Source organism: Schistocerca cancellata, chromosome 2 (assembly GCF_023864275.1).
Source record: "Schistocerca cancellata isolate TAMUIC-IGC-003103 chromosome 2, iqSchCanc2.1, whole genome shotgun sequence".
NCBI classification, from domain to species: domain Eukaryota; kingdom Metazoa; phylum Arthropoda; class Insecta; order Orthoptera; family Acrididae; genus Schistocerca; species Schistocerca cancellata.
Window position 1 is genome coordinate 761,179,951 of NC_064627.1, and position 26,263 is coordinate 761,206,213.

A 26,263-nucleotide genomic window follows, 5' to 3' on the forward strand; every position below is an offset into this window, starting at 1 on the left:
GCTGTCCTCCTAGAAAATGTGCCCAGTAAACTCTATATAAAATTAGCCCCAAAGTGGTGGCAGAAATGGATCATTATCATTTAGCACTATGTCACCATAGTGGCACAATATCTTTATGAGTTTTCTTTGGTTTACGGAAAATAATGCCATACACTAACCAATAACAATACTGCACTATTCGTGAAAATTTCTATAGTGTGCTCACATAAAAGCAAAATTCTGTCAACAATGAGAAATAGCCTAACACTTCGTTCTCGTTTTCCTTTTTTGGCAATATTAGAGTTCTTATGCTAGAAAATAGTGGGTTACTGACTAAGATTTTTTGAATATGTATTTCAATTATCATTAACCTGGATACATAACACATACCTAACAAATTAGCACCATATTATATGCAATAACATGCCAGTGATCATCGACGTTCTTTTCCAGTACACTGAGTCATTGTCCATAGATTAATCTCAAAGTTTGTCATTATAGACTTCTTGCACAATGTTACTGACAATAGGGATTTACGCTGAAGAAAAAAAATGTTTCGTTTAAAATTTGAAAGAGTTGTACTCTCTGATTTAACACATAGAGTACATTCCGATATATCTACACAAAAGCTAGTTTAATTATTGCGTCCGCTTATATAAAACAGAAAAATTGAAAGTAACATTCCTTGAGGCACTGCACTGGTCTGGTTTGTAAATCAAATAAAATTATTTGTACGATATTGCGAATTGTATCTTATTGCAAGTATATTTCAAACTATCTTCCCCGTCTATTACTGCGCCAAGATATAGCATCTAGAATTTCGGTTTTCAGTGTTGGAAATAGTTTAAAACCAATGCGGCATGAAATATAACGTTTGTATTGTCCGTCCAGTTGCCTGGGCAGTCATTACTCCACGGCCTTTGAGCTCGGCGCCATGCCGTGCCAATGTCGCGCCCTACTGCAGAGACATTGCCTTCTTAGACAAGCTGCAAGTAATATCAAGTACCAGTTCCGTGCAAGGCCGCACGGAATGCGGATAACCTTACACAGTACGATAGCGCCGTGTTTCACGTGCAAGACGTTTCTAGACCACACTTTATGGCGAAAACAATCCTTACCGTGGACGAAATGTAGTATTGCAATGCCTTTCGGATGCAGCTAATTGTTTCTTTTTAGTAGTTTTCGTGGAAGCAGTTACATATTGCAAACATCTGCAATAGCCTGGCTCCCCAGCTAAATTTCTTACACAGTCGTCTCTTCGTTAATGATTGTTGTACATCGTCACATTTGCTTTCCTTCCTTTAGTGTCTATCAACTCGCCATTTCTTTCATGTGAGCTACTACTCAGAAACAAAGAATAGTCTCGTTTCACTTCTTTATCTCCAATAAGACTGTTCCATTCTTATACGCTCTCATAATTACTTTCCCACTCCTACATATAAGGTCAGTCTCATTACCGTCTGTGAAACTGCAGGGTGTCCATAATTAAAGTTCCATTTTCAAAACTCTGTAGAAAGAGAACCATTGCTCAGAATGATATCAAATTTGTGCAGCATATGATTGACGTGGGGGGGAAACATCACGAAAAAAGCCTAAAATTTTACCAATAGACGGCCGCTGTAAGCATCTTAACGTAAACAGGGACTGCTACAAAAGACAGGTCAATTGCAGTACGACGGCTATGGTCTGAGCTGCACATTACACCATCTGTACTGCTCAATGTGCATGACAATTTCGGCAGTCCACAGTTGTGGCACTGTTTCTTACGTATACCCAATCACTAAGGCAAGGTCGTACCACATCGGATGGGAAAAATCGGTTTTAAATTGTCCTGAGGCGAAAAACCACATAAAGCAAAATGACATCGGTTTTCAATTGCCCTGGGTCAAAAACCGCATAAAAAACGAAATAACATTGGTTTTTAACTGTCCTGACGCTAACAATCGCATAATAAACCGAACCGCACAATAACCCTGGGTTCGGTGTGGGGCGGCGGAGGGGTGAAGTGGACTGCGGTAGTCGTCGTGGGGCTGTGGACCACTGCGTCTGCGGCGGGGACGGAGCCTCTCCGTCGTTTCGAGAACCCCGGTTAACATACAGTACCTCCAGATGGGGTCGCGTCAAGGAAATTTTTTAGACCTGCGTTCGTTTTATGGCAGCACTCGGATCTTGTAAAGGAGCTTGTACAGAAAGTTCGCGGAGCATAGCGTAATAAAAATCCATCGTGCGGCACCTCCACGTCATCTGCGTCCTTCCGTATGCAATCAAGCCTCACCGCAATACAGGTTTAACACATTCCAGCCACCATCATCACGTCGACTGGTATGTCTGATGGCGTCGTCCACACACGTGCCTAGTGTCTTTGACTAAGCAATGCCGATCACGTTCCCTGAGGTATGCTATACTCAGTTCCCAAGAACTGTGACTCCTCTACATCCATTGACGACGTAGGGAGACTGTGCACGTGTATGCTTTATGATCTGAGAAGGCGAGAGGCCGTAATTCCGCATCGAGGATGGTGGAGTCGAGACTACGTGTGGCGTAAATTCGATCGAGGTGACTTGCAGAATGACTTGTAACATATAGTACAGCCGCGTCTCCCATGTATTGGTTAGATTCATGTCCTGTGCCAGTTGCCGCAGCTTCTGGCTTGAATTATAACGTGTGTACTGGTCCTGTGGTGCGAGAAAGCAGTTGAAGTTGCCCTCGAGTAAGAAATGTTCATAGCGGCCTAAGAATAGTGGCGCTATCTCCTCTGCGTGAAATCGGAGGTGATCGCTCCTTCTGTCGGACTTTGACGGGATATAGATATTTATGATCTGTACTCCCAGCACTATTAGAGCAAGTCCTCGCTCTGACGGCAGGTACTCCACGACCTCAGCTACTATGCCTTCGCGTATAAGTATCGCTGTTCCGATGCCGCCCTGTACATTGGGTGTAATGTATGTATCGCACCCACACAGGTCGGGAAACTCTACTTCCTGCAGAAGGATGACATGACGTCCGTCGCACGCAGTATGTGCCGTAGTAATCGCAACTTGACTGGCGTTCTAAGGGTATTAATCTTAACAGAGGCTGTTCGATATGCCTGTTGCTGCTGCTCGGTGCGTGAAGAGCACATGAATGCTTATGTTGCTGCTGTAATAGTTCGGCGACATTCACCATAAACGATGTGAATGTCAATACCTTTACGTGCAAGTTATCTTATAGCTACAACATCAGAACACAGACTGATGGGATTCAAGCACACTGGTAAACAGAAGAAACATAACTGAGTTACGTTTTTGCCTACACTTGATATAAAAGTACTGACGTTTGTGGAACCTTTTCTCCAGATGGAGATTTGGAGCTTGTACTGGGGTTCATCTCGGTATCCTGTAGAACCTGACCCCTAAGATCTGGAGTACACACAGTCCACTGCCTCCCTACACGTTCGTCTATCTGTAAGGTCCCATGAGCACACACAACGGCCCAAAGAGGATTTGAAATATTGTGTGACGTGGTCGCTGTTTCTGAGGGTACTCCTTTTGGTATAGCCGTGATCGTCTCTACCGTTTCCATCTGCTTAGCTGTACACAAGCACATCTCGGTCTGTTCCAGACATGAATACCGGATCATTCTGTTGGTTACAATACGGTGCGTCAATCGCACAGCCTGCAACACACAAGGAACACAGTGTTCATGGTCAGAGGAACTGCCATTCGTCAGCGTTATCTACTGTGGCAACGATACATTTCCAGACACATTTTCTTAGTACCTTTTCTCCTATATTTCCAGTCAGGAATTCGTCCCTGCAGTTTGTTGGTTTTATTAATGTTCACACTGAATACACAGTTTGTTTCAGATAAAGTTTATGCTTTTGTAACTTGCAAAATAATAGGTGACGGGAATACTTATTGAGATAGGTCCACATTAGAAACGTCACACCTTTTGCGGGTTTATGAATATACTTATTTATTTTTCAGAGAGGCACAGCAACGAGAAACAATTTTTAAATAGAAAACTTGTTTTTTTTGTCTATCATGTAGCTGATTTGTTGAAACCATCCGTATACGAGTCCATTTAGATTACTTTATCACGTTTAGTTTTGGAGCTAGAAACTTTCTAAGTGTTAGTGGTGCATGCAACATGCAATTCGTAATACTTAGCTGTGTGCTGATGAATCTTCAAGTAGAGGTTATTATTGTTGTTGTTGTGGTCTTCAGTTTGAAGACTGGTTTGATGCAGCTCTCTGTGCTACTGTATTCTGTGTGAACCTCTTTACCTCCAAATAACCACTGCAACATACATCCTCCTGAATCTGCTTACTGTGTTCATCTCTTGGCCTCCCCCTACGATTTTTACCCCCACACTTTCCTCCAATACTAAGTTGCTGATCACTTTATGCCTCAGAATGTGTCCTATCAACCGACCCCTTCGTTAGGTCAAGTTGTGCCACAAATTTCTTGTCTCCCCAATTCTATTCAGGACCTCCTCATTAGCTAAGTGATCTAGCCATCTAATCTTCAACATTCTTCAGTAGCACCACATTTCGAAAGCTTCTATTTTCTTTTTGTCTAAACTACTTACCGTTCATGTTTCAGTTCCATACATGGCTACACTCCATACAAGCACATTCAGAAAAGTTTTTAACTCTTAAATCTATATTCGATGTTAACAAATTTATCTTCTTCAGAAAACCTTTTCTTGCCATTGCCAGTTTATATTTTATATCGTCTACTTCGGCCATCATCAGTTAATTTGCTGCCCAAATAGCGAAACTCATCTACTACTACAAGTGTTTCGTTCCCTATTCTAATGCACTTGGCATCAAATTTAATTCGACTACATTCAAAAAAAAAAAAAAATGGTTCAAATGGCTCTGAGCACTATGGGACTTGACATCTGAGGTCATCAGTCCCCTAGAACGTAGAACTACTTAAACCTAACTAACCTAAGGACATCACACACATCCATGCCCGAGGCAGGATTCGAACCTGCCCAGACACCGACGTCGAATAAATGTGGCATATTCATCTAGCGAGTACGTCGACGTGTTGTTCATGCTCGGCGAATACTGATTCGATGCCAATGAAGCATACCTAGCGTATGCCACGAGATATCCTGGTAGAAGAGCTCCGACAGCCGATTCCTTCTTCCGTGCTGAACAACGACTTCGTTGAACAAGTAGTTTGAGAAAGCACGGCTTAAAAGACGAAGACCAGCAAAAAGTGAGGAGATGGAGGTATTTGTTTTAGCTGTAATACTCCACGGTCCTCATGTTAGATTACGAGATGTTGCTGCACTTACCGGTATCTGTGTGACGTATAGTATGAGGTCACAGGGGTTCCCCAGTACCACCTGTCAACGACACAGGAGCTGCATGTCTCAACGACTTCAATTGGAGAGTTACTTTCTGCGAATAGGCCATGCTTAATTTCACTCTGGACACCCTTCAAAGTCTGCAGGTTTCGTGGCCGTTGTCACTGAATTAATTATGAAGAGTGAAGAGTAATCAAACTTTTAGGAGAAGTTCTTGTCTCGCTATACATAGGTAACGTCTCGACTGGCTGACTCACTAACTGACTTTTCATCGCCCAGCCCAAAGCACTAAGAATAGAAACTAGAAATTTGCAAACGGTGTTGATCGTATACTGCTGGCATCGTTTAAGAAGGGATTGTTTGAATTTCCACTTCTAAGGGAGTGGAATAGGAGATGAAATGCTTTTTACAAAAATGTTGCTATTCCTATTAAGCCAATTTTGAAGTTAGAAGTACCAAAATTAGCATTTGATTTCTCAGCCAGAAATAAAAATAAAAGAAACATGTTTCAGGGTTTTTGGAAATTCATCCACTTGTGAGGTAAAATAATTGATGATTTTTTAAAAATAAATCATTTTTTATTTTAAAGCTACATCTATGAAAATTGGTGTTTGACTTCTCGATTGGAAATTAAAAAAAGACGTGTTGCAGTGTTTTTGGGTGGTGTGTGCTGTCCTTAGGTTAGTTAGGTTTAAGTAGTTCTAAGTTCTAGGGGACTGATGACCATAGCTGTTAAGTCCCATAGTGCTCAGAGCCATTTTGAACCATTTGAAGTGTTTTTGGAAATTCGACCACCTAAGGGATTGAAATAGGACACAAAATTTTTATGAGATTATTTCATTATGAAGCAGTTTCATAGGTAAATCTATGAAAATTTGTATTTGGCTTCTCTGATAGAAATACATGTTTCATTGTTTTTGGAAATTCGACCCCTGAGGGGGGGATGAAAATTTTTAAGAAAAAATTTCGTTAAATTAAAAAAATTTAAAGATATATCTATGAAAATTAATATTTCACTTCTCCGTTACATGTAAAGAAATATGTGTTAGAGGTTGAGAGTTTCTGTGGAAATATCACCGCAAGAACGTAAAAGGCATGATTAACAAAACCTTGGACCCTAGCAGCCAGAATCGCTTTTTGGACAGAAGTACTTCGGAAAAGACCTTACTTGTGTGGCCTTAATTAGCGTGATCAACATTTCGCTTAAGAAAAAAAAGAAAGGTCTATGAATACCTTGCAGTCTACGCAACTGAATTCTTGGAGAACATCAATACTGAATAGAAAGAGATGGTGGTGCCGGCTGGTGTGGCCGAGCGGTTCTAGGCGCTTCAGTCCGGAACCTCGCTGCTGCTACGGTCGCAGGTTCGAATCCTGCCTCGAGCATGGATATATGTGAGGTCCTTAGGTTAGTTAGGTTTAAGTAATTCTAAGTTCTAGGGTACTGATGACCTCTGATGTTAAGTTCCATAGTGCTCAGAGCCATTTGAACCATTTTTGAAGAGGGGGTGGTATAAAAATATATATTACAACAGTAAGAAACGTCATACAATTCTCGAACCCGTTTCACAGTTTCACGGTGAACGTTGGTGGGTTTTGCTGGTATAGTTTCTCACCAAAATATCTATAAGGAAGCTATAAGAGAACTGGCCTCCGTAGCCGCCGTCGCTACTACACACTTGTGAGGCGACGTTTGGCTCGGAGGCGGTGGAAGAAATTTTCACCCCTTGCATGGGGAGGCGAAAAGTTGCCGATCTGATCACCAGACTTTGCGCCAATATACTGGAATAAATTCCAAACCTCTACGCAGGCGTCTTATGAAGTGAGGATGGTCACACCGTTGATGGTGATACGTCCGTCGCATGGTGACGACCTCTGTGGAGCAGGCCATGAGCCGGCACTGGATTTTACTCTCTCTCTTCCCTGGTCATCTTACGAAACAAACAAACTTGACACCACACTATATACATGCCCTTCACAGTCATCTTCACGCATCAGATATACTTAAGACAACTCTTTCTCATACACTGCGCGGAAAGGGACCATTTAGCCCAGAGTAAAAAAACTGAACCGCCTGCTAAACCCGCTGGGCAGAACAGGTAATAGCATTGCGGAAAGGGCCAAAGGCTGAGGTCAGTTTCTCCTTATAATTGGCATTTATTGTAATTTAATAACCTTTACAACAAAGCGGCACATAGCCGGATCTTTACCGAATGCAACTCTTTCACGGCTGAAGGCCTCCAACAAGAAATCTTAACAAGATAAAAATCCAATTAAGATAGCAATAAATAGTTTAAAGAAGCAACATATGCAAGGTGCAATACCAAAGGCTGAGGGCCACAATTATACTTCAAAATTTTAAAATATACTACCATAATCTTTAAAGACAGAAGGCCGCAATGTTTAAGCTTGAAAGATAATTTTAAAAATTAATTTTGCAAAATTTTAAGAAAACAGAAACAGATACCCATATGCCTAAAATTTAAAGTAGCTGAGAACAGATAATTAAACACCGGTGGCACTTTTTTTTTGCGGTTGGTCTGGGCGGACGTCACAAGATATCCGTTCAAGTAGATCGTTGATTCTTTGAGTCAGTTTTTTTTTATTACAGAGAGCACACAGCCCTCCTTTTTTTAATCTCATTTTGTTCGCTTTCGTTCGTTGCATCTGCTCGGGGCGGACGTCGTAAGACATCCGTTTAAGTTCGTTGTTCATCCATTAACTCAGTTTTTTTATTAGAGAGGGCTGCTAACCCTCTGACCGTACACGCTGAGCTACCGTGCCGGCGTGGCACTCAGAAAGCCTCCAGGGAGGTCGATCTGCCCTAGTTCACTTAGGCGAGACAGGTGGTGAGCCCAACTATACTTGATCCGTCGAAACCCAGCCAAGGGACAGCGACGGACCGACCGACACAACGACTTGCTTCCCATCAATCGGTACATGTGAACTCAAACAGAAAAGGTTACCAACGTGATGATCCACAATGGAGTGTATATTAGCTGTCAAAACCTTGGGTAATTGAAAGCACTACTCAACCTTGACGTACTGGGTCAGTGAGCCACGATCGGGGATCTACACACGCGCTCCGACACTGTGCAGGGACCGGCAGCGAAACCAGCCGAGCGCGCCACCAACCGACCGACTCGTCTCAGAACGCCGATAACATCTCAAATGGTCATCAGTGGAAATAACACCAACTACTCACACAACCTGACAAACACTTGCACAAAGGCGTGAACGATACGCAACAATAGCTAAACACACACGAAGACAAATCGGGAGTCGGTGCACACACACACACACACACACACACACACACACACACACACACACACACACACACACACACAGCCGACTCACGAACGATCGGCGAGCCCAAACGCGTCGTCCTGTAGGACGACCGACCGACGACCCAGCAAGACTGTGGCCCGTCTCAGGTGATGCGTGGCGGCAGTGGTCAGGCGAACCATGTCGACGCAGGCCTCGCAGCTGCTCCAACCCGACTGCCCTAGTGCCACATTGCCACTCCGCGACTAGCAGGTCCGGACTGCGTTCCAGAAGCGTTCCAACTGACTGGCAGACCCGAAGTCGCGACCCGAACTCCCGACACGAACTGCTCTACGACAGACAACGACCGGGAAGTAATAGTAGTCAAGCAAAGATACTACGAGAGAGGATATATCGATACGCCTTGCTATCGCCGCTCACGGTCAGGCAAAGCAGCAACTCAGTGACAGTAGTAATTTAAATTAACGTAGTGAGGTGTAAGTACGTTAAAAAGAGAGTGTAAAATACATGATGGCAGGAACACGAGCCACGCACGGATCAAAAATGTTTTCCGATAAGCGGCCCTCTGTATTCCAACTAGCAACGCTTTACGAATTATTTTTTTTTTCTTTTGCTATATGAACGTCGCTTGACAAGAAGAAGGGACCGGTTGGTAGGACATGTTCTGAAGCATCAAGGGATCACAAATTTAGCATTGGAGGGCAGCGTGGAGGGTAAAAATTGTAGAGGGAGACCAATAGATGAGTACACAAAGCAGATTCAGAAGGATGTAGGTTGCAGTAAGTACTAGGAGATGAAGAACCTTGCACAGGATAGAGTAGCATGGAGAGCTGCATCAAACCAGTCTCAGGACTGAAGACCACAACAACAACAATATGAACGTCGTGATGTCTCAAAATGTTCAAATGTGTGTGAAATTTTATGGGACTTAACTATTAAGGTCATCAGTCCCTAAGCTTACACAATACTTAACCTAAACTACCCTAAGGACAAACACACACACCTATGCCCGAGGGAGGACTTGCACCTCCGCCGGGACCGTGATGTCTGCAACAAATCACAAGTATTATGGTAATCGCAACCAGTTTATCTCAATAACTAATGTACGTATTGTTATTCGACTCCTTTTTCGAGAATACAAATTGCTTCTTATTCTACCTAAAGTATTAATTAAATGAGCACGAAAATAATAAATGCAATGTAATTTCAGGTCCTCCAGGGTCGCTGAGCATTACTCTGGATTATTAATTAAAGACATTAAAGGTGTTACACAGCACTATAATCGTTTCGTTGAGCGATTCAGTAGCACTGCATTTTCATGCTACATTTTCTGAGCTTCACTGACAGCCGCGGCGTCTGTTCCAGTTGGACGCTGCCTGTGTTCCGCGAAGGCTACACCCGTGATCTGGAGGTAGAGGATTTGTGCGACCCGCTGGACCAAGACTATTCTGCACCCCTTGGTGACAGCTTAGAAAAGTGAGTACGCTGCCTTGGCCTTTGGAAAGGCTATCCAGCAACTATATTCTGTGTTCCTCGCTCTTACCTTTATCTGTCTCAGGTGTTATTAATCATTTACTGTTGAATGAACTTCATTAATTTATCTACTGCAGGTACTTTCATTAACAAGAAATTCTGTGCATTTTTCCAACACACTGTTGATTTTTGAAGCTCTTGTTATCGTTTTCACGCATAGAGAGAAATAAAGAGTTTTTATAAATTCGGTTTCTTTAAAACTCCAAGTAGTCTTCTTTCCTTCTGCTACCCAGCTGTTTAACCACCTACATGCTACATCCAGAATGTCTTGCTTTATTTCTTCAAATGCATCCTGCATGACTAGTAACAGTAGAGTCAGTAGATGGTGAATATGTTTCACGCGAGAGCTACTGTGCGTTCTTACGTCCTTAAATCCCGCGTTTGCGACACACATAGCCGTCTTCTGACTGTGGAACACGTTTGTGATTTCACAAAATTGACTGTATTTTACACTATTTCTTACTTCAGAGTACTGTGTGTGGATTATTTTAGTTCGCAGAGGTAACTTCCCCTAATATCCAGTATGTAGAAATTCTTCAAGGATGGCGTGTGCTTTACTTATGCGAAGACGGTGATGCGCATTCTGTTAATTTCATGCGTCAAAGATCGTGTTTTTCGACTGTAATGGCAGCTGATTTGGAACAACAGAGAAAGAATAGTTAACGCAGTCGTTCGAACATAGAACATCGGATAAGAGTTAATTGCCTTATTTACGTTTGTCACAACACTAATGACTGTCTCATTGTCCCGTAAGGCGTATTTTATCCTTGGAGAGATTATCAGGTGTCTATCGTCTAACTTCTGTTATATGTCTTGTAACTTCACATAATTGCATAAAACGGCTTGAGGTACCTATTATAAATCCATATTTATATTGAGAGTCTGCTTCTTTTCTCTTCTTGTCGCTATAAAGTCTTAAAGACGTTAAATCTAATAAGATTACATGCAACAAGCATCACAGACCTTTCAGCCTGTTCTCGGAGATATTTATTAAAAGTCCCATCAACTACTCCCAATGGAAAGAATTTTTTATATTTAAAAATGGATGTTCCTCTGTACAAATGCATACTGTACTACATGTATAATATTAGATCCTTATATCTGTCAGCAACGGAACAGTAATATAATGCAGAACAAATTTCTGCGGAAGCGTTGAGAAACTGAGAGCATGGGACAACAGGCTATACACGATTAGATGATGTTTTTAGACCCCGGACTTCGAGTCTTTATTCCCTATAGCATGTTACATTTTTAGGCAGGCCGTTCAAGTTTTAACTTTACGTATCTACTGTTCCAGAGAATGGGACAAGAAACCCAACCTGTGGATAGCGATTGCAAAATGCTTCTACAAGGATTACATCCGGCTTGGAGTCATGGTCTTCATCTTCGACTGCGTCTTAAGGTACGTCAACTGCGTCCCTCACGGGCACTGCATACATTTTAACTACTCAAAATTCAGATCTAATTTAAGCATACTTTCTGTGCATAGCAAAGTTGACACAGTATAGATTAAACGGACACTGATGACTTTATTTGACTCAGAACCTTAGAATTCAGAAAATATAGGTACGAAAAAGACAGTTTTTTGTCAATAAACAGTTAATTCCTCTTATTTCCCTACTTGAGGCATCTCTCTCGGTATCTCGTCCCCGTTGCCGAGATGACCAAATGGCAGTGATTCAACAGGCTCTGACATTAAACGAACATTTTAAAATTTGTGCTTTTTAGATTACGTATAGACCTCGCTCCTTAATATCTTATGTAGAGAGGCTTAGTAATGACGATTTGTTCCTTGTAGAGGTGTCTAACCTACATGGAACCTGTAGTGCTTCTACACGATTATCTGTTTTCCAATCTCTTTTTTAATTCCTAATTTCACCTAAACCAACAGGAACAAAACATCGCCGTTACCAAACACTCATGGCAATGATCTTCCCTTTGTGGCCTCTGACGTTTTCTCGGCGTGAATGAGAGATAGTATTTATTGGGTGTCTTGCCGGTGCGACTATTCCATTCCGTGCATACTCTGGAGTATGTCTGACTCCAGTACTCTATAAAAGCGTTACGGAGCCTTGCTGGTCGAATGCAACGGCGTCTCTCCGATGTTTGTACTTCAGTCAATGTTATTAGGAGAGTAGTTCCAATAACATGATTGGGCTTATTAAATTTTACAACCGTAAGAAATACTATCCGACTACTGGAAACACATTTAGTGGAATATTTATCTTTTGCATATTGCGACGGCATATTGCCACATCCACAAAAGGCGGTCCGCCCAGCGAGCTTGTTGCACATGCACAGAGAAATGAAAAATAATTGCAACAGGGAGCCCCTTTTTGATTTCTATCGCAATGAAATACCTGTGTAGTAAGCTGGATGTATTTTCATTGAACCACCTAAAGTAGATTAGAGGTACGCCAGTAACACTACCCTCTCCCCCTGACCCCTGATTCTTTTTAAAGAGCCAGTCTCCCGTGTATAAAACTACTTCAAGCGTCTAATTGCTTCAGAAATGAGTTAATGTGTTAAATATTTGACAATTACAAGTTTAGAAATGGTTTGAAATTTTGTAAAAAGTTTGTTGGAACTCACTAAGTGCTCTCATTATGAAACGCTGCATGGTTTATTCTGTGCACTCCGTTTTAAGCAAAAGCTAATTTTTCAGTATCTCAGTGTTAATGACGTCATATCTCCTGAACTATGTGTCGTACAGTTATTTATTTTTGTAGGTACATTCAGTGATATATGTAAATATGCCGGCCGGTGTGGCCGTGCGGTTAAAGGCGCTTCAGTCTGGAACCGCGTGACCGCTACGGTCGCAGGTTCGAATCCTGCCTCGGGCATGGATGTGTGTGATGTCCTTAGGTTAGTTAGGTTTAATTAGTTCTAAGTTCTAGGCGACTGATGACCTCAGAAGTTAAGTCGCATAGTGCTCAGAGCCATATATGTAAATACCGTCTGGAAAAATGTCTTAAGAATAGAGTTAGTAGTAAAAAAGCAATAAATTAAAACATCATGCATAATGCTGAAGTTTCACTGCATGAACAGTGAAAATATAGTAAACGATAAACTTTCGTTCTTTCGCAGTTTTGGGCGGGGGGTGGAGGGGGGGATGGTGGGGCGGGGGATAACGAGAAAATATTTCGTTAAAGTTTATAATTATGTGTAACCTTCATTAGAATTCTCAAATACTGGATTAATATAATCTGCGTAGTTTCCGCGCTGTGAGCTACACCGCATCAAAACATACACTGAAGTGATGCAAAGTCATAGAAGAGCGATATGCAATTATACAGATGGGGGCAGTACGGCGTGCACAACGTACAAAGGGGCAGTGCATTGGCGGAGCTGTCATTTGCACTCAGGTGATTCTTGTGAAAAGGTTTCCGACGTGGTTATGGCCGCACGAGGGAATTTGAAAGACGCTGAACGCGGAATGGTGGTTGCAGCTAGACGCATGGGATATTTAATTTCAAAAATCGTTAGGGAATTCAATGTTCCGCAGATCGGCGGTGTTAAGAGTGTGTCGGGAATACGAAATTTCAGGCGTTACCTCTCACCACGGTTAACGTGGTGGATGACGGCCTTCGCTTAACGACCGAGGGAAGTGGGGTTTGCGTAGAGTTGATATTGCTATGCTAACAGGCAAGCAACACTGCGTGAAATAACTGCAGAAATCAATGTGGGACGTATTACGAACGTATCCGTTAGGACAGTGGGGCGAAATCTGGCGTTAAGCGGCTGTGGCAGCAGACTAAGAACGCGAGTGCCTTTGCTAACAGCACGACATCGCCGCAGCGCCTCTCCTGGGCTCGTGACCGTATCCTTTGGACCCTATATCCCCCGGAAAAACTGTGATCTGGTTAAATGAATCCCGATTTCAGTTGGTAAGAGCTGGTGGTAAGGTTCAAGTGTGGCGCAGCCCCACAAAGTCATGGACCCAAGTTGTCAGTAAGGCACTCTGCAAACTAGTGGTGGCTCCATAACGGTGTGTGAGCTGTGTTTACTTGGAATGAACTGGATCTTCTGGTCCAACTGAAACAATCATTGACTGGAGATAGATAATAGTGGGCTACTTGGAGACAATTTGCAGCCATTCAGGGACTTCATGTTCCAAAACAACGATATCATGTCACTGGGGCACGATTGTTCGCTGTTGGTTTGAAGAACATTTTGGACAACTCGAGCGAATGATTTGGCCACCCAGATCGCCCGGCATGAAACTCATCGAACATTTAGGGGGCAGAATCGAGAGGTCATTTCGTGAACAATATCCTGCACCGGAAACATTTTCGCAATTATGGACGGCTATAGAGGCAGCATTTCTGAATATTTCTGCAAGGCATTTCGTACGACTTCTTAGTCCCTGCCACGTCGAGTAGTTGAACTACGCCGGGCGAAAGGAGATCCGACACTATATTAGGAGATATACGACGACTTTTATCAACTGAGGTTCACAAATGCAGGCACTCCGTAAGAGGAATATGAGAGTAGTTACGTGTGTCGAGGTCCGCTGTTAACTGTGATCTGGACATGTTATAGAACTATCAAACTGAAATTATCATAGCTAAGAAACTGATACGGCATTCACAACAGTGTACTGTACGACTGATCGTCTGGTCAACCATTGCAAAGATCTTCTGGTTCACGTCATCTGTACTTAAATCCGCGCTCCCCAAGTCACTGTACGATACTGGAGGGAGCACGCTCTAGCAGAATCATTTGCTCGCCTCCCTATTCCATTTGTAGATGGCGCGCAGGAAGAAAGGATACTGGTACCACACTCAATAACACGAATTTCTAAAATATTGCCCTCAAGTTTGAGGAAGTAATATGTTGCTTCGCATTGAGAAATGTATCATCGGAAATTTGAGACTAAGATTCTATATGATGAATGCGCTTTGCCTGTAGCCTCCCCAGGTGGTAAAGACCTGGCTACCGTACGTCCCAACCAACGTATCATCGTGATCTGTCGTCTCTCTCCCTGACGTTTACTGAGCTTTCTGACTAAACAAGCCCACGACGAGGCGTGATGCTCCTGTTTTAATCTTCTCTACCTCTTCCGTTAAACCTGCTTGGTAAAGAACCCATGCCGACGAAGTATGCTCAGGATTTAGAAAAACGAGCGCCTTAAAAGCGACCGTCCGCGCGTCAAAATTTCGCTTCATTATTATTATTGCGATGGATCTCAGTCTGGTGTCTGGTTTCCCCATACTTAATTTCAAGCGGTCGTTCCGCCTTGAATCGTGTCAGTCAGTTATTCATAGACACGTGCCAAGTGTGATTCATTTCAAGGACTGATCGCTGTTGGTCTGATCATACGATGTCGGCACTTTTTGTTTACTGATGCACTTTACGTTACTTATGCTGAATAAGTACATGAGAGGTATAGGGCTCATAAATCACGTAACGGCGAATAACTGTTGTTAGAGGCAAAATTTTCCCTGACGCTTCCCGGTGACGATTGGCGTCTTTTATATCCGATACTCACCCTTAAGGATTTCTCGTTGAAAATCACTTTGCAATTTCCTGGAGTAGGTAGTAGGCAGATACAGCACAACTGGTCACTAGATCCTATCAGTTCGGTTAAGTCTCATCCTTCCTTTGGCGAATTCAATTAAACAACGGCTAGGTCGCGTAGCGTCGCCTGGGAGCATCAGCGACCATCAATTCTATATTCTGAGAGGTGGTAGTAAGGACTAAAACAAGAAAAAAAAGTGCCTCGTATTCACTCTAGGACAAAAAAAACGACGCACCACGAAAGAATTATCCGAATGGGACAGAAATCGGTATATGTCATGTACATGTACAGAAAAAACAAACGATTACTATTTTAGAGAAAATTCATAATTTATTCAAGAGAAGGAGTTCACAAATTGAGCAAGTCCACCTCTGGCACTTAAACAAGCAGTTATTCGGCTTGACAATGATTGACAGAGTTGTTCGATGTTCTCCTGAGGGCGATCGTGCCAAATTCTGCCCAACTGGCGCGTTAGATCGCCAAATTCCCGAGTTGTTTGGCGGGCCTTGCCCAAAATGCTCCAAAAGTTGTCCATTAGGGAGAAATCCGGCGATATTAGTAGTCAAGGCAGGGTTTGGCTTTGGCAAGCTCGAAAACAAGTAGCAGAAACTCTCGCCGTGTGCGGGCGAGCGTTATCTTGTTAAAATGTAAGCACAGGATGCCTCGCCATGAAGAGGAATAAAACGGGGCGTTGAATATTGTCCACGTGTCGCTGTGATGTAAGAATAAGTCATGGTGCACAGTTCCTCGTAACTCTTTTTTTTTGTCTTGTCTTGCGGTTTATACCGGCTCTAAGATGCATACCTTGAGTGCTATGACCACTTGTTCGCCTTTGCTATAATGAGACACGTCGCCTCTGCTGCAAGCTCTATCTTGTTACGAACGACTAACAGAATGCAGTTAACAAGTGACATAACAAATTAGAACATGTTATTCTTTTACTGTGCAAAAGCACTACTTATGACGTAATCTGCTTCATATTAAATACTACCTGTACGTGTGATCCATCGCTAAAGGAGATTTGCTGTTTCCTATGAGGAATAAGCAAAGAAGGGAAAGAAGAGGGGTGGAAGGAGTATATAGAGGGTCTATGCAAGGGGGATGTACTTGAGGACAATATTATGGAAATGGAAGAGGATGTAGATGTAGAGTCGAAACAAGGCCCCGGGAGTAGACAACATTCCATTAGAACTACTGACGGCCGTGGGAGAGCCAGTCCTGACAAAACTCTACCATCTGGTGAGCAAGATGTATGAGACAGGCGAAATACCCTCAGACTTCAAGAAGAATATAATAATTCCAATCCCAAAGACAGCAGGTGTTGGCAGATGTGAAAATTACCGAACTATCAGTTTAATAAGTCACAGCTGCAAACTACTAACGCGAATTCTTTACAGACTAATGGAAAAACTGGTAGAAGCCGACCTCGGGGAAGATCAGTTTGGATTCCATAGAAATGTTGGAACACGTGAGGCAACACTGACCTTACGACTTATCTTAGAAGAAAGATTAAGGAAAGGCAAACCTACGTTTCTAGCATTTGTAGACTTAGAGAAAGCTTTTGACAAGGTTGACTGGAATACTCTCTTTCAAATTCTTAAGGTGGCAGGGGTAAAATACAGGGAGCGAAAGGCTATTTACAATTTGTACAGAAACCAGATGGCAGTTATAAGAGTTGAGGGGCATGAAAGGGAAGCAGTGGTTGGGAAGGGAGTGAGACAGGGTTGTAGCCTCTCCCCGATGTTATTCAATCTGTATATTGAGCAAGCAGTGAAGGAAACAAAAAAAATTCGGATTAGGTATTAAAATCCATGGAGAAGAAATAAAAACTTTGAGGTTTGCCGATGACATTGAAATTCTATCAGAGACAGCAAAGGACTTGGAAGAGCAGTTGAACGGAATGGACAGTGTCTTGAAAGGAGGATATAAGATGAACATCAACAAAAGCAAAACGAGGATAATGGAATGTAGTCGAATTAAGTCAGGTGATGCTGAGGGAATTAGATTAGGAAATGAGACACTTAAACTAGTAAAGGAGTTTTGCTATTTGGGGAGCAAAATGACTGATGATGGTCGAAGTAGACGAAGATGTAAAATGTAGACTGGCAATGGCAAGGAAAGCGTTTCTGAAGGAGAGAAATTTGTTAACATCGAGTATAGATTTAAGTGTCAGGAAGTCGTTTCTGAAAGTATTTGTATGGAGTGTAGCCATGTATGGAAGTGAAACATGGACGATAAATAGTTTGGACAAGAAGAGAATAGAAGCTTTCGAAATGTGGTGCTACAGAATAATGCTGAAGATTAGACGGGTAGATTACATAACTAATGATGAAGTATTGAATAGAATTGGGGAGAAGAGGAGTTTGTGGCACAACTTGACAAGAAGAGGGTTCAAATGGTTCAAATGGCTCCGAGCACTATGGGACTCAACATCTTAGGTCATAAGTCCCCTAGAACTTAGGACTACTTAAACCTAACTAACCTAAGGACATCACACACACCCATGCCCGAGGCAGGATTCGAACCTGCGACCGTAGCAGTCCCGCGGTTCCGCAAGAAGAAGGGATCGGTTGGTAGGACATTCTCTGAGGCATCAAGGGATCACAAACTTAGCATTGGAGGGCAGCGAGAAGGGTAAAAATCGTAGAGGGAGACCAAGAGATGAATACACTAAGCAGATTCAGAAGGAGTGGGTCGCAGTAAGTACTGGTAGATGAAGAAGCTTGCACAGGATAGGGTAGCATGGAGAGCTGCATCAAACCAGTCTCAGGACTGAAGACCACAACAACAACAACATGAGGAATAACAGGCTTCAACTATGCTGGTAAGTACAAAGACCAACTGTAGTGTAAAAGCATTTCGAAAACATATTAAAACACAAACTGGTTTCATTAATACTAACGTATGCACTGCACTTACCCAGAACTGTGAATACGGTTTACGGCAACAGCACTAAGAGATGTTTACTGTATGCTGTATCCACGGACACGTGGAGGAAAGTGTCATTTGATTACTGCGTTCTGTAGGTCGTTCGTAACGGAAAAGACATTGCAGTAGAAGACATGTGTTTCACAGTAGTAACGACGAGCAAGTCCTCACAGCTCTTAAGGCATGCATTTTAAAGGCTATGGTTACTTGACTTTTTGTCTTGATTTCAAATTATGTAACATGTTTTTCGACACGCTATATACAAGGGCGTGCTGAAAAGTAATGCCTCTTAACTTTTTATGTGAAACCTCGTAAAGCTTTTGAAATAAAACCAACATTATTAACATTCCGTATATTTATTCTTCACGTCTACATATTTATTTCCTCCGATAGTCACCCTGACGACAAATACGTTTCTCCCAACGAAAGACCTGTTTGTAGATATCGTCGCAGTAGATATCTGCTTGCACCGCCTAATCACTATTCAAGTGAAGTCCCCGAAGGTGTTCTTTAAATGTTGGACACAGACGAAAATTATATCGGATCAACTCTGGACTGTATGGAGGTTGATCGATGACAGTGAAGCCAAGATGTCGAATTGTTGCAGAGGTCGCAGCGCTCGTGTGTGGTCTGGCATTGTCATGCTGAAGGAGATGGAGCCCCATACGTGGACGAACTCTCCGAATTCGAAGCTCGATTACAGCACTCTGTCCCTCACGCGTATACATAGTTACACTACTGGCCATTAAAATTGCTACACCAAGAAGAAATGCAGATGATAAACGGGTATTCATTGGACAAATATATTATACTAGAACTGACATGTGATTACATTTTCACGCAATTTGGGTGCATAGATCCTGAGAAATCAGTACCCAGAACAACCACCTCTGGCTGTAATAACGGCCTTGATACGCCTGGACATTGAGTGAAACAGAGCTTGGATGGCGTGTACAGGTAAAGCTGCCCATGCAGCTCCAACACGACACCACAGTTCATCAAGAGTAGTGTCTGGCGTATTGTGACGAGCCAGATACTCGGCCACCATTGACCAGACGTTTTCAGTTGGTGAGAGATCTGGATAATGTGCTGGCCAGGGGAGTAGTCGAACATTTTCTGTATCCAGAAAGGCCCGTGCAGGACCTGCAACATGCGGTCGTGTATTATCGTGCTGAAATTTAGGGTTTCGCAAGGATCGAATGAGGGGTAGAGTCACAGGCCGTAACACTTCTGAAATGTTACGTCCACTGTTCCAAGTGCCGCCAATGGGAACAAGAGGTGACCGAGACGTGTAACAAATGGCACCCCATGTCAACACGCCGGGTGATACCCCAGTATGGCGATGACGAATACACGCTTCCAATGTGCGTTCACCGTGATGTCGCCAAACACGGATGCGACCATCATGATGCTGTAAATACAACCTGTATTTATCCGAAAAAATAACGTTTTGCCATTGGTGCATCCAGTTCGTCGTTGAGTACACCATCGCAGGCGCTCCTGTCTGTGATGCAGCGTCAAGGGTAACCGCAGCCGCGGTCTCCGGGCTGATAGTCCATGCTGCTGCAAACGTCGTCGAACTGTTCGTGTCCCTATCTGATGACTCAGGGATCGAGACTTGGCTGCACGATCCGTTACAGCTAAGCGGATAAGATGCCTGTCATCTCGACTGCTAGTGATACGAGGCCGTTGGGATCCAGCACGGCGTTCCGTATTACCCTCCTGAACCCACAGATTCCATATTCTGCTAACAGTCATTGGATCTCGACCAACGCGAGCAGTAATGTCGCGATACGATAAACAGCAATCGCGATAGGCTACAATCCGACCTTTATCAAAGTCGGAAACGTGATGATACGCATTTCTCCTCCTTACACGAGGCATCACAACAACGTTTCACCAGGCAACGCCGGTCAACTGTTGTTTGTATATGAGAAATCAGTTGGAACCTATCCTCATGTCAACACGTTGTAGGTGTCGCCACCGACGCCAACCTCGTGTAAATGCTCTGAAAAGCTAATCATTTGCATATCACAGCATCTTCTTCCTGTCGGTTAAATTTCGCGTCTGTAGCACGTCATCTTCGTGGTGTAGCAATTTTAATGGCCAGTAGTGTATATTACACGCTGGCCTGTTACACGCTACAATACGGACGCAGAGGGCCGCAACTTCCGTCAGCGAAACGGGGAAGTCGTGCGAGTAATATGCATGCGAAACGTGTGTAATTCGGAAATGTGGCCAAGCCGTACAAGTATTTCAGTCCGGCAGCGCTCAGTACAATTTCATATGCTAACTAGCTGAGAAAGTCGACGTTCTTCGGGTCAGGATATGTTACATGAGAGAGGGCACGAGTATCATTCTAGATGCGAGATTCATGCAGACTTACATCTCATTAAGGATATTATAAATACAGTTACCATGTTTGTAAAGTGGTTTGGTCTCCGTGCTTGGCTGTGAGCGAGTGTGGTGGACAAAAATCCGCCTAATATGGGGCAATAAATACTCCTAGACAAAGCTAAATAATACATGACTTACGTACTTTACCGTATTTGTGAAAATGTTTTAATTGTTTCATTCACGATGCAACGTAATGGTAGTGTACCGTGGTGGGTGGATGTGAGTGATCATGGTTGCCAGATACCTCAGTATAGTGCATAATGTGGAACACTTAGTTAGAAAAAGCTGTATTCTCCGTGACTTTTGAACTTTACCGCATTTGTGAATATACTCGCTTATACGATCCTCACCCTGTTCCATCCATACTGGCGGTAACATTACGTTGCGCTGACAAAGTTAACCATGTGTAACACTATGGGGCCCATTCTGGTTTAGTAATACTGGCTTAACGTGATAATAGTTAAATGAAGCTGGAGTGGAATGGAGTACATGATTATATAGCCTCGATGACAGCTTTCACTCTCGCAGGCATACTTTCAGTCAGGTGCTGGAAAGTTTCTTGGGGAATGATAGTCCATTCTTCACGGAAAGTTGCACTGAGGAGAGGTATCGATGTCGGTCGGTGAGGCCTGGTACGAAACTGGCGTTCCTAAACATCCCAAAGGTGATCTGTAGGAGTCAGGTGAGGACTCTGTGCAGGCCAGTCCATTACAGAGATGTTATTATCGCGTAACTACTCCGCCACAGGCCGTGCATTATGAACAGGTGCTCGATCGTTTTGAAAGATTCAATCGCCATCCCCGAATTGCTCTTCAACAGTGGGAAACAAGAAGGTGCTCAAAACATCAATGCAGGCCTGTGCTGTGGTAGTGCCACGCAAAAAACAAGGGATGCAAGCCCCGTACATGCAAAACACGACCACATAATAACAGCGCCGTCTCCGAATTTTACTGTTGGCACTACACACACGCTGGCAGATAACATACACCGGGCATTCGCCATACCAAAATACCCTGCCATCGGATCGCCACATTGTGTACCGTGATTCGCCACTCCACACAACGTTTTTTACCTGTTCAATCGTCCAATGTTTACGCTCCTTACACCAAGTAAAGCGTCGTTTGGCATTTACCGGCGTTATGTGTGGCTTATGAGCGGCCGCTTGACCATGAAATCGAAGTTTTCTCACCTCCTGCCTAACTGTCACAGTACTTGCAGTGGACCTGATGCAGTTTGGAATTCCTGCGTGATGGTCTGGATAGATGTCTGCTTATTACATATCACGACCCTCTTCAACCGTTGGCGGTCTGTGTCAGTCAACAGACGACGTCGGCCTATACGCTTTTGTGCTGCACGTGTCCCTTCACGTTTCCACGTCACTATCACATCGGAAATAGTGGATCTAGGGATGTTCAGTAGCGTGGAAATCTTGCGTACAGACGTATGACACAAGAGACACACCATCACCTGACCACGTTCGAAGTCCGTGAGTTCCGCGGAGCACCCCATACTGCTCTCTCACGATGTCTAATGACTATTGAGGTCGCTGATATGGAGTACCTGTTAGTAGGTGGCAGCATAATGCACTTAATATGAAAAACGTATTTTTTTGGGGATGTGCAGATACTTTTGATCACATAGTATGTACCTTGTTTTCACAATACCTCCTGGTAGACTATACTTGCAATGGTTGACGAAAATGTGCTAAATTATGAAAAGGATTACACTAACGAAGAATAAGTGAAATGTTTATCCCAAATCTCTGTAGTATACCATTCGATTATTCATTTGTTATTTACGAGTATTTTTAGCTTTGAGTCTATCTGAATTTTTTCTTTGTATCTCTGTTGACCGTCGGTAAAGTGTGATTGATGAAAACACGTTGAAAGATTAAAACTGATGGATTTGACATTACACGTTGTTATTAAAGTCCGAATAACGAAACCGCTCTAAGATTGTATTATGTAGGACGAATGGAACAATAAATGCATTTTCACATGTATGGTAAAGTTTTTAAGTCACGGAGTAATGCTGTTCCGAAGAGCATTTATTGCTCCCCAATTTCGCAAATTTTTGTTTGTCACACTCACCCACTGCCACGGACCGCGTCCAAACTCACATACTAACAGCATGAGACCAGGAGCTATCTACCACCACAAGCAGGACTGGATGGCAGTGAGTGGTCACGGAGAAAAGTCTCTCAGTACGTACACACCACAGACTGGCAGTACCGTATACAGTATCATTGGTGTCACTGAAGCCAGCACGTTAGTACAGCAATATGGCGGCGAGCGTAAAGGACGAGCAAACAGCTGTTTCTTTACTGATGAAACAGTCGTAGGAAGCCGGGATAAACTGATATACACTCCTGGAAACGGAAAAAAGAACACATTGACACCGGTGTGTCAGACCCACCATACTTGCTCCGGACACTGCGAGAGGGCTGTACAAGCAATGATCACACGCACGGCACAGCGGACACACCAGGAACCGCGGTGTTGGCCGTCGAATGGCGCTAGCTGCGCAGCATTTGTGCACCGCCGCCGTCAGTGTCAGCCAGTTTGCCGTGGCATATGGAGCTCCATCGCAGTCTTTAACACTGGTAGCATGCCGCGACAGCGTGGACGTGAACCGTATGTGCAGTTGACGGACTTTGAGCGAGGGCGTATAGTGGGCATGCGGGAGGCCGGGTGGACGTACCGCCGAATTGCTCAACACGTGGGGCGTGACGTCTCCACAGTACATCGATGTTGTCGCCAGTGGTCGGCGGAAGGTGCACGTGCCCGTCGACCTGGGACCGGACCGCAGCGACGCACGGATGCACGCCAAGACCGTAGGATCCTACGCAGTGCCGTAGGGGACCGCACCGCCACTTCCCAGAAAATTAGGGACACTGTTGCTCCTGGGGTATCGGCGAGGACCATTCGCAACCGTCTTCATGAAGCTGGGCTACGGTCCCGCACACCGTTAGGCCGTCTTCCGCTCACGCCCCAACATCGTGCAGCCCGCCTCCAGTGGTGTCGCGACAGGCGTGAATGGAGGGACGAATGGAGACGTGTCGTCTTCAGCGATGAGAGTCGCTTCTGCCTTGGTGCCAATGATGGTCGTATGTATGTTTGGCGCCGTGCAGGTGAGCGCCACAATCAGGACTGCATACGACCGAGGCACACAGGGCCAACACCCGGCATCATGGTGTGGGGAGCGATCTCCTACACTGGCCGTACACCACTGGTGATCGTCGAGGGGACACTGAATAGTGCACGGTACATCCAAACCGTCATCGAACCCATCGTTCTACCATTCCTAGACCGGCAAGGGAACTTGCTGTTCCAACAGGACAATGCACGTCCGCATGTATCCCGTGCCACCCAACGTGCTCTAGAAGGTGTAAGTCAACTACCCTGGCCAGCAAGATCTCCGGATCTGCCCCCATTGAGCATGTTTGGGACTGGATGAAGCGTCGTCTCACGCGGTCTGCACGTCCAGCACGAACGCTGGTCCAACTGAGGCGCCAGGTGGAAATGGCATGGCAAGCCGTTCCACAGGACTACATCCAGCATCTCTACGATCGTCTCCATGGGAGAATAGCAGCCTGCATTGCTGCGAAAGGTGGATATACACTGTACTAGTGCCGACATTGTGCATGCTCTGTTGCCTGTGTCTATGTGCCTGTGGTTCTGTCAGTGTGATCATGTGATGTATCTGACCCCAGGAATGTGTCAATAAAGTTTCCCCTTCCTGGGACAATGAATTCACGGTGTTCTTATTTCAATTTCCAGGAGTGTAACTATGCTACCTTTAGCGTTTTGACAAAATGGTTAATACTTGCGTCGTGTTTGGCTGTAATTTCTCTTACAGCGGACGGCAGATACAAGAAAAGGAACATGTCATAATGCAAGAATAACTAGAAACATCTTACGTATTTTTGTTTTTGTGCTACATGCAATCCTAAATAATTAGATTAAAGATTGTCTTATCTGAAATACCGTTAGTGATTCAATATGTACATTTTAGGGGTTTTTGTAAATCTAGTATTAACATACGTAGGCCGGCCGCGGTGGCCGTGCGGTTCTGGCGCTGCAGTCCGGAACCGCGGGACTGCTACGGTCTTAGGTTCGAATCCTGTCTCGGGCATGGGTGTGTGTGATGTCCTTAGGTTAGTTAGGTTTAAGTAGTTCTAAGTTCTAGGGGACATATGACCGAAGATGTTGAGTCCCATAGTGCTCAGAGCCATTTGAACCATTGAACATACGTAGTTTAATGATGTGTTTTTAACCATTTTGATCAACTTTCGCTTTTCTTCGATTAGTGTGCTCGTTATAAAAGTCCTCTTATAAGTAGAGCGTGGTACTTTTTGGTAATAACAAGTGATTTTATTCGTTTGAGTGTTCTTACAAAGACTACGGTTGCTTTAATCGCGTGTACATGTAACTTGATTTTCTTCTGATAACTCAACACTGCAATGTATGTGTTAACCTCAACTAGTGCACAAATATTTGCTCCACTGCATTACTTGATTAGACCACTTCATAAAGGTTATATCGTCATGTGGTATCAAAAAGTCGTAGTAGTACTGTGTACAAACTTGCTGACACCGCCATCTTACCTCACCAAACGTCAGTCTTCAGTAAAATATGAATCTCTGCCAGTCTGGTAATGTATGTATGTGGTACACACCAAGACTTTTATACAGAGATATAGTTTTTTTGAGCCGGGTGGTTAGAATTAAAGTGCAGCTACCTTCGACCATAGATACTAGTAGACTGGCCTTGCTGTGCAGAAGCTATGGGGCTAGTGTGGCTCCAACATAAACCACGTGACTGTTGGCAAAACGTGGCGGGATTTCAAATCAGCGGTCTGCCATCCTATGTTTGTATCGGATTTTCCCCACATTTCTCAATTGACTGCCAAACGCTTCCAACAAAAACTACTTTTTTATTTGTGAAAAATTATGCCAGAACTACATTTGACCTGGATTTGTTCAAAGTACCATTTATAAAATCTAACAAATACATCGAACGCCACTCTGGTGGGCAGCGGGACGAAATTACTATAAACTATCCATTATAGTAAAAAGTCGTTAAAATTCTTTTAAACAGTAAGAGTGGGCTCGTGTCAAAATTTTAAACATTGTATTCGCCACGTTTCGAGCTTTAGTCACTTATAAAAGCAAATGGGCTATGGGAATTATGTCAACTTTAGGTGTCAAAATTGTTTACTTTAGGAGCAGGTCCATTTTATAGTATCAATTTTAAGTGCACTTCAAAGGTTCAGTTCCCACTATTTTTACAAAAGTTTAAACTATCAGTTAAAAAAATG

The 26,263-nt window shown here is 43.6% G+C and overlaps 1 protein-coding gene across 1 annotated transcript in view; it reads left to right on the forward strand.

Moving 5' to 3' along the window:
• Positions 1-26,263, forward strand: part of LOC126162590 (ATP-binding cassette sub-family C member 4-like) — a 262,712-nt gene that overhangs the window by 37,072 nt on the left and 199,377 nt on the right. Inside the window, exons 2-3 of the mRNA XM_049919191.1 lie at positions 9,931-10,041; positions 11,396-11,500. Coding sequence (XP_049775148.1) covers positions 9,931-10,041; positions 11,396-11,500 — 216 coding nt within the window. The remainder of the gene's footprint in view (positions 1-9,930; positions 10,042-11,395; positions 11,501-26,263) is intronic.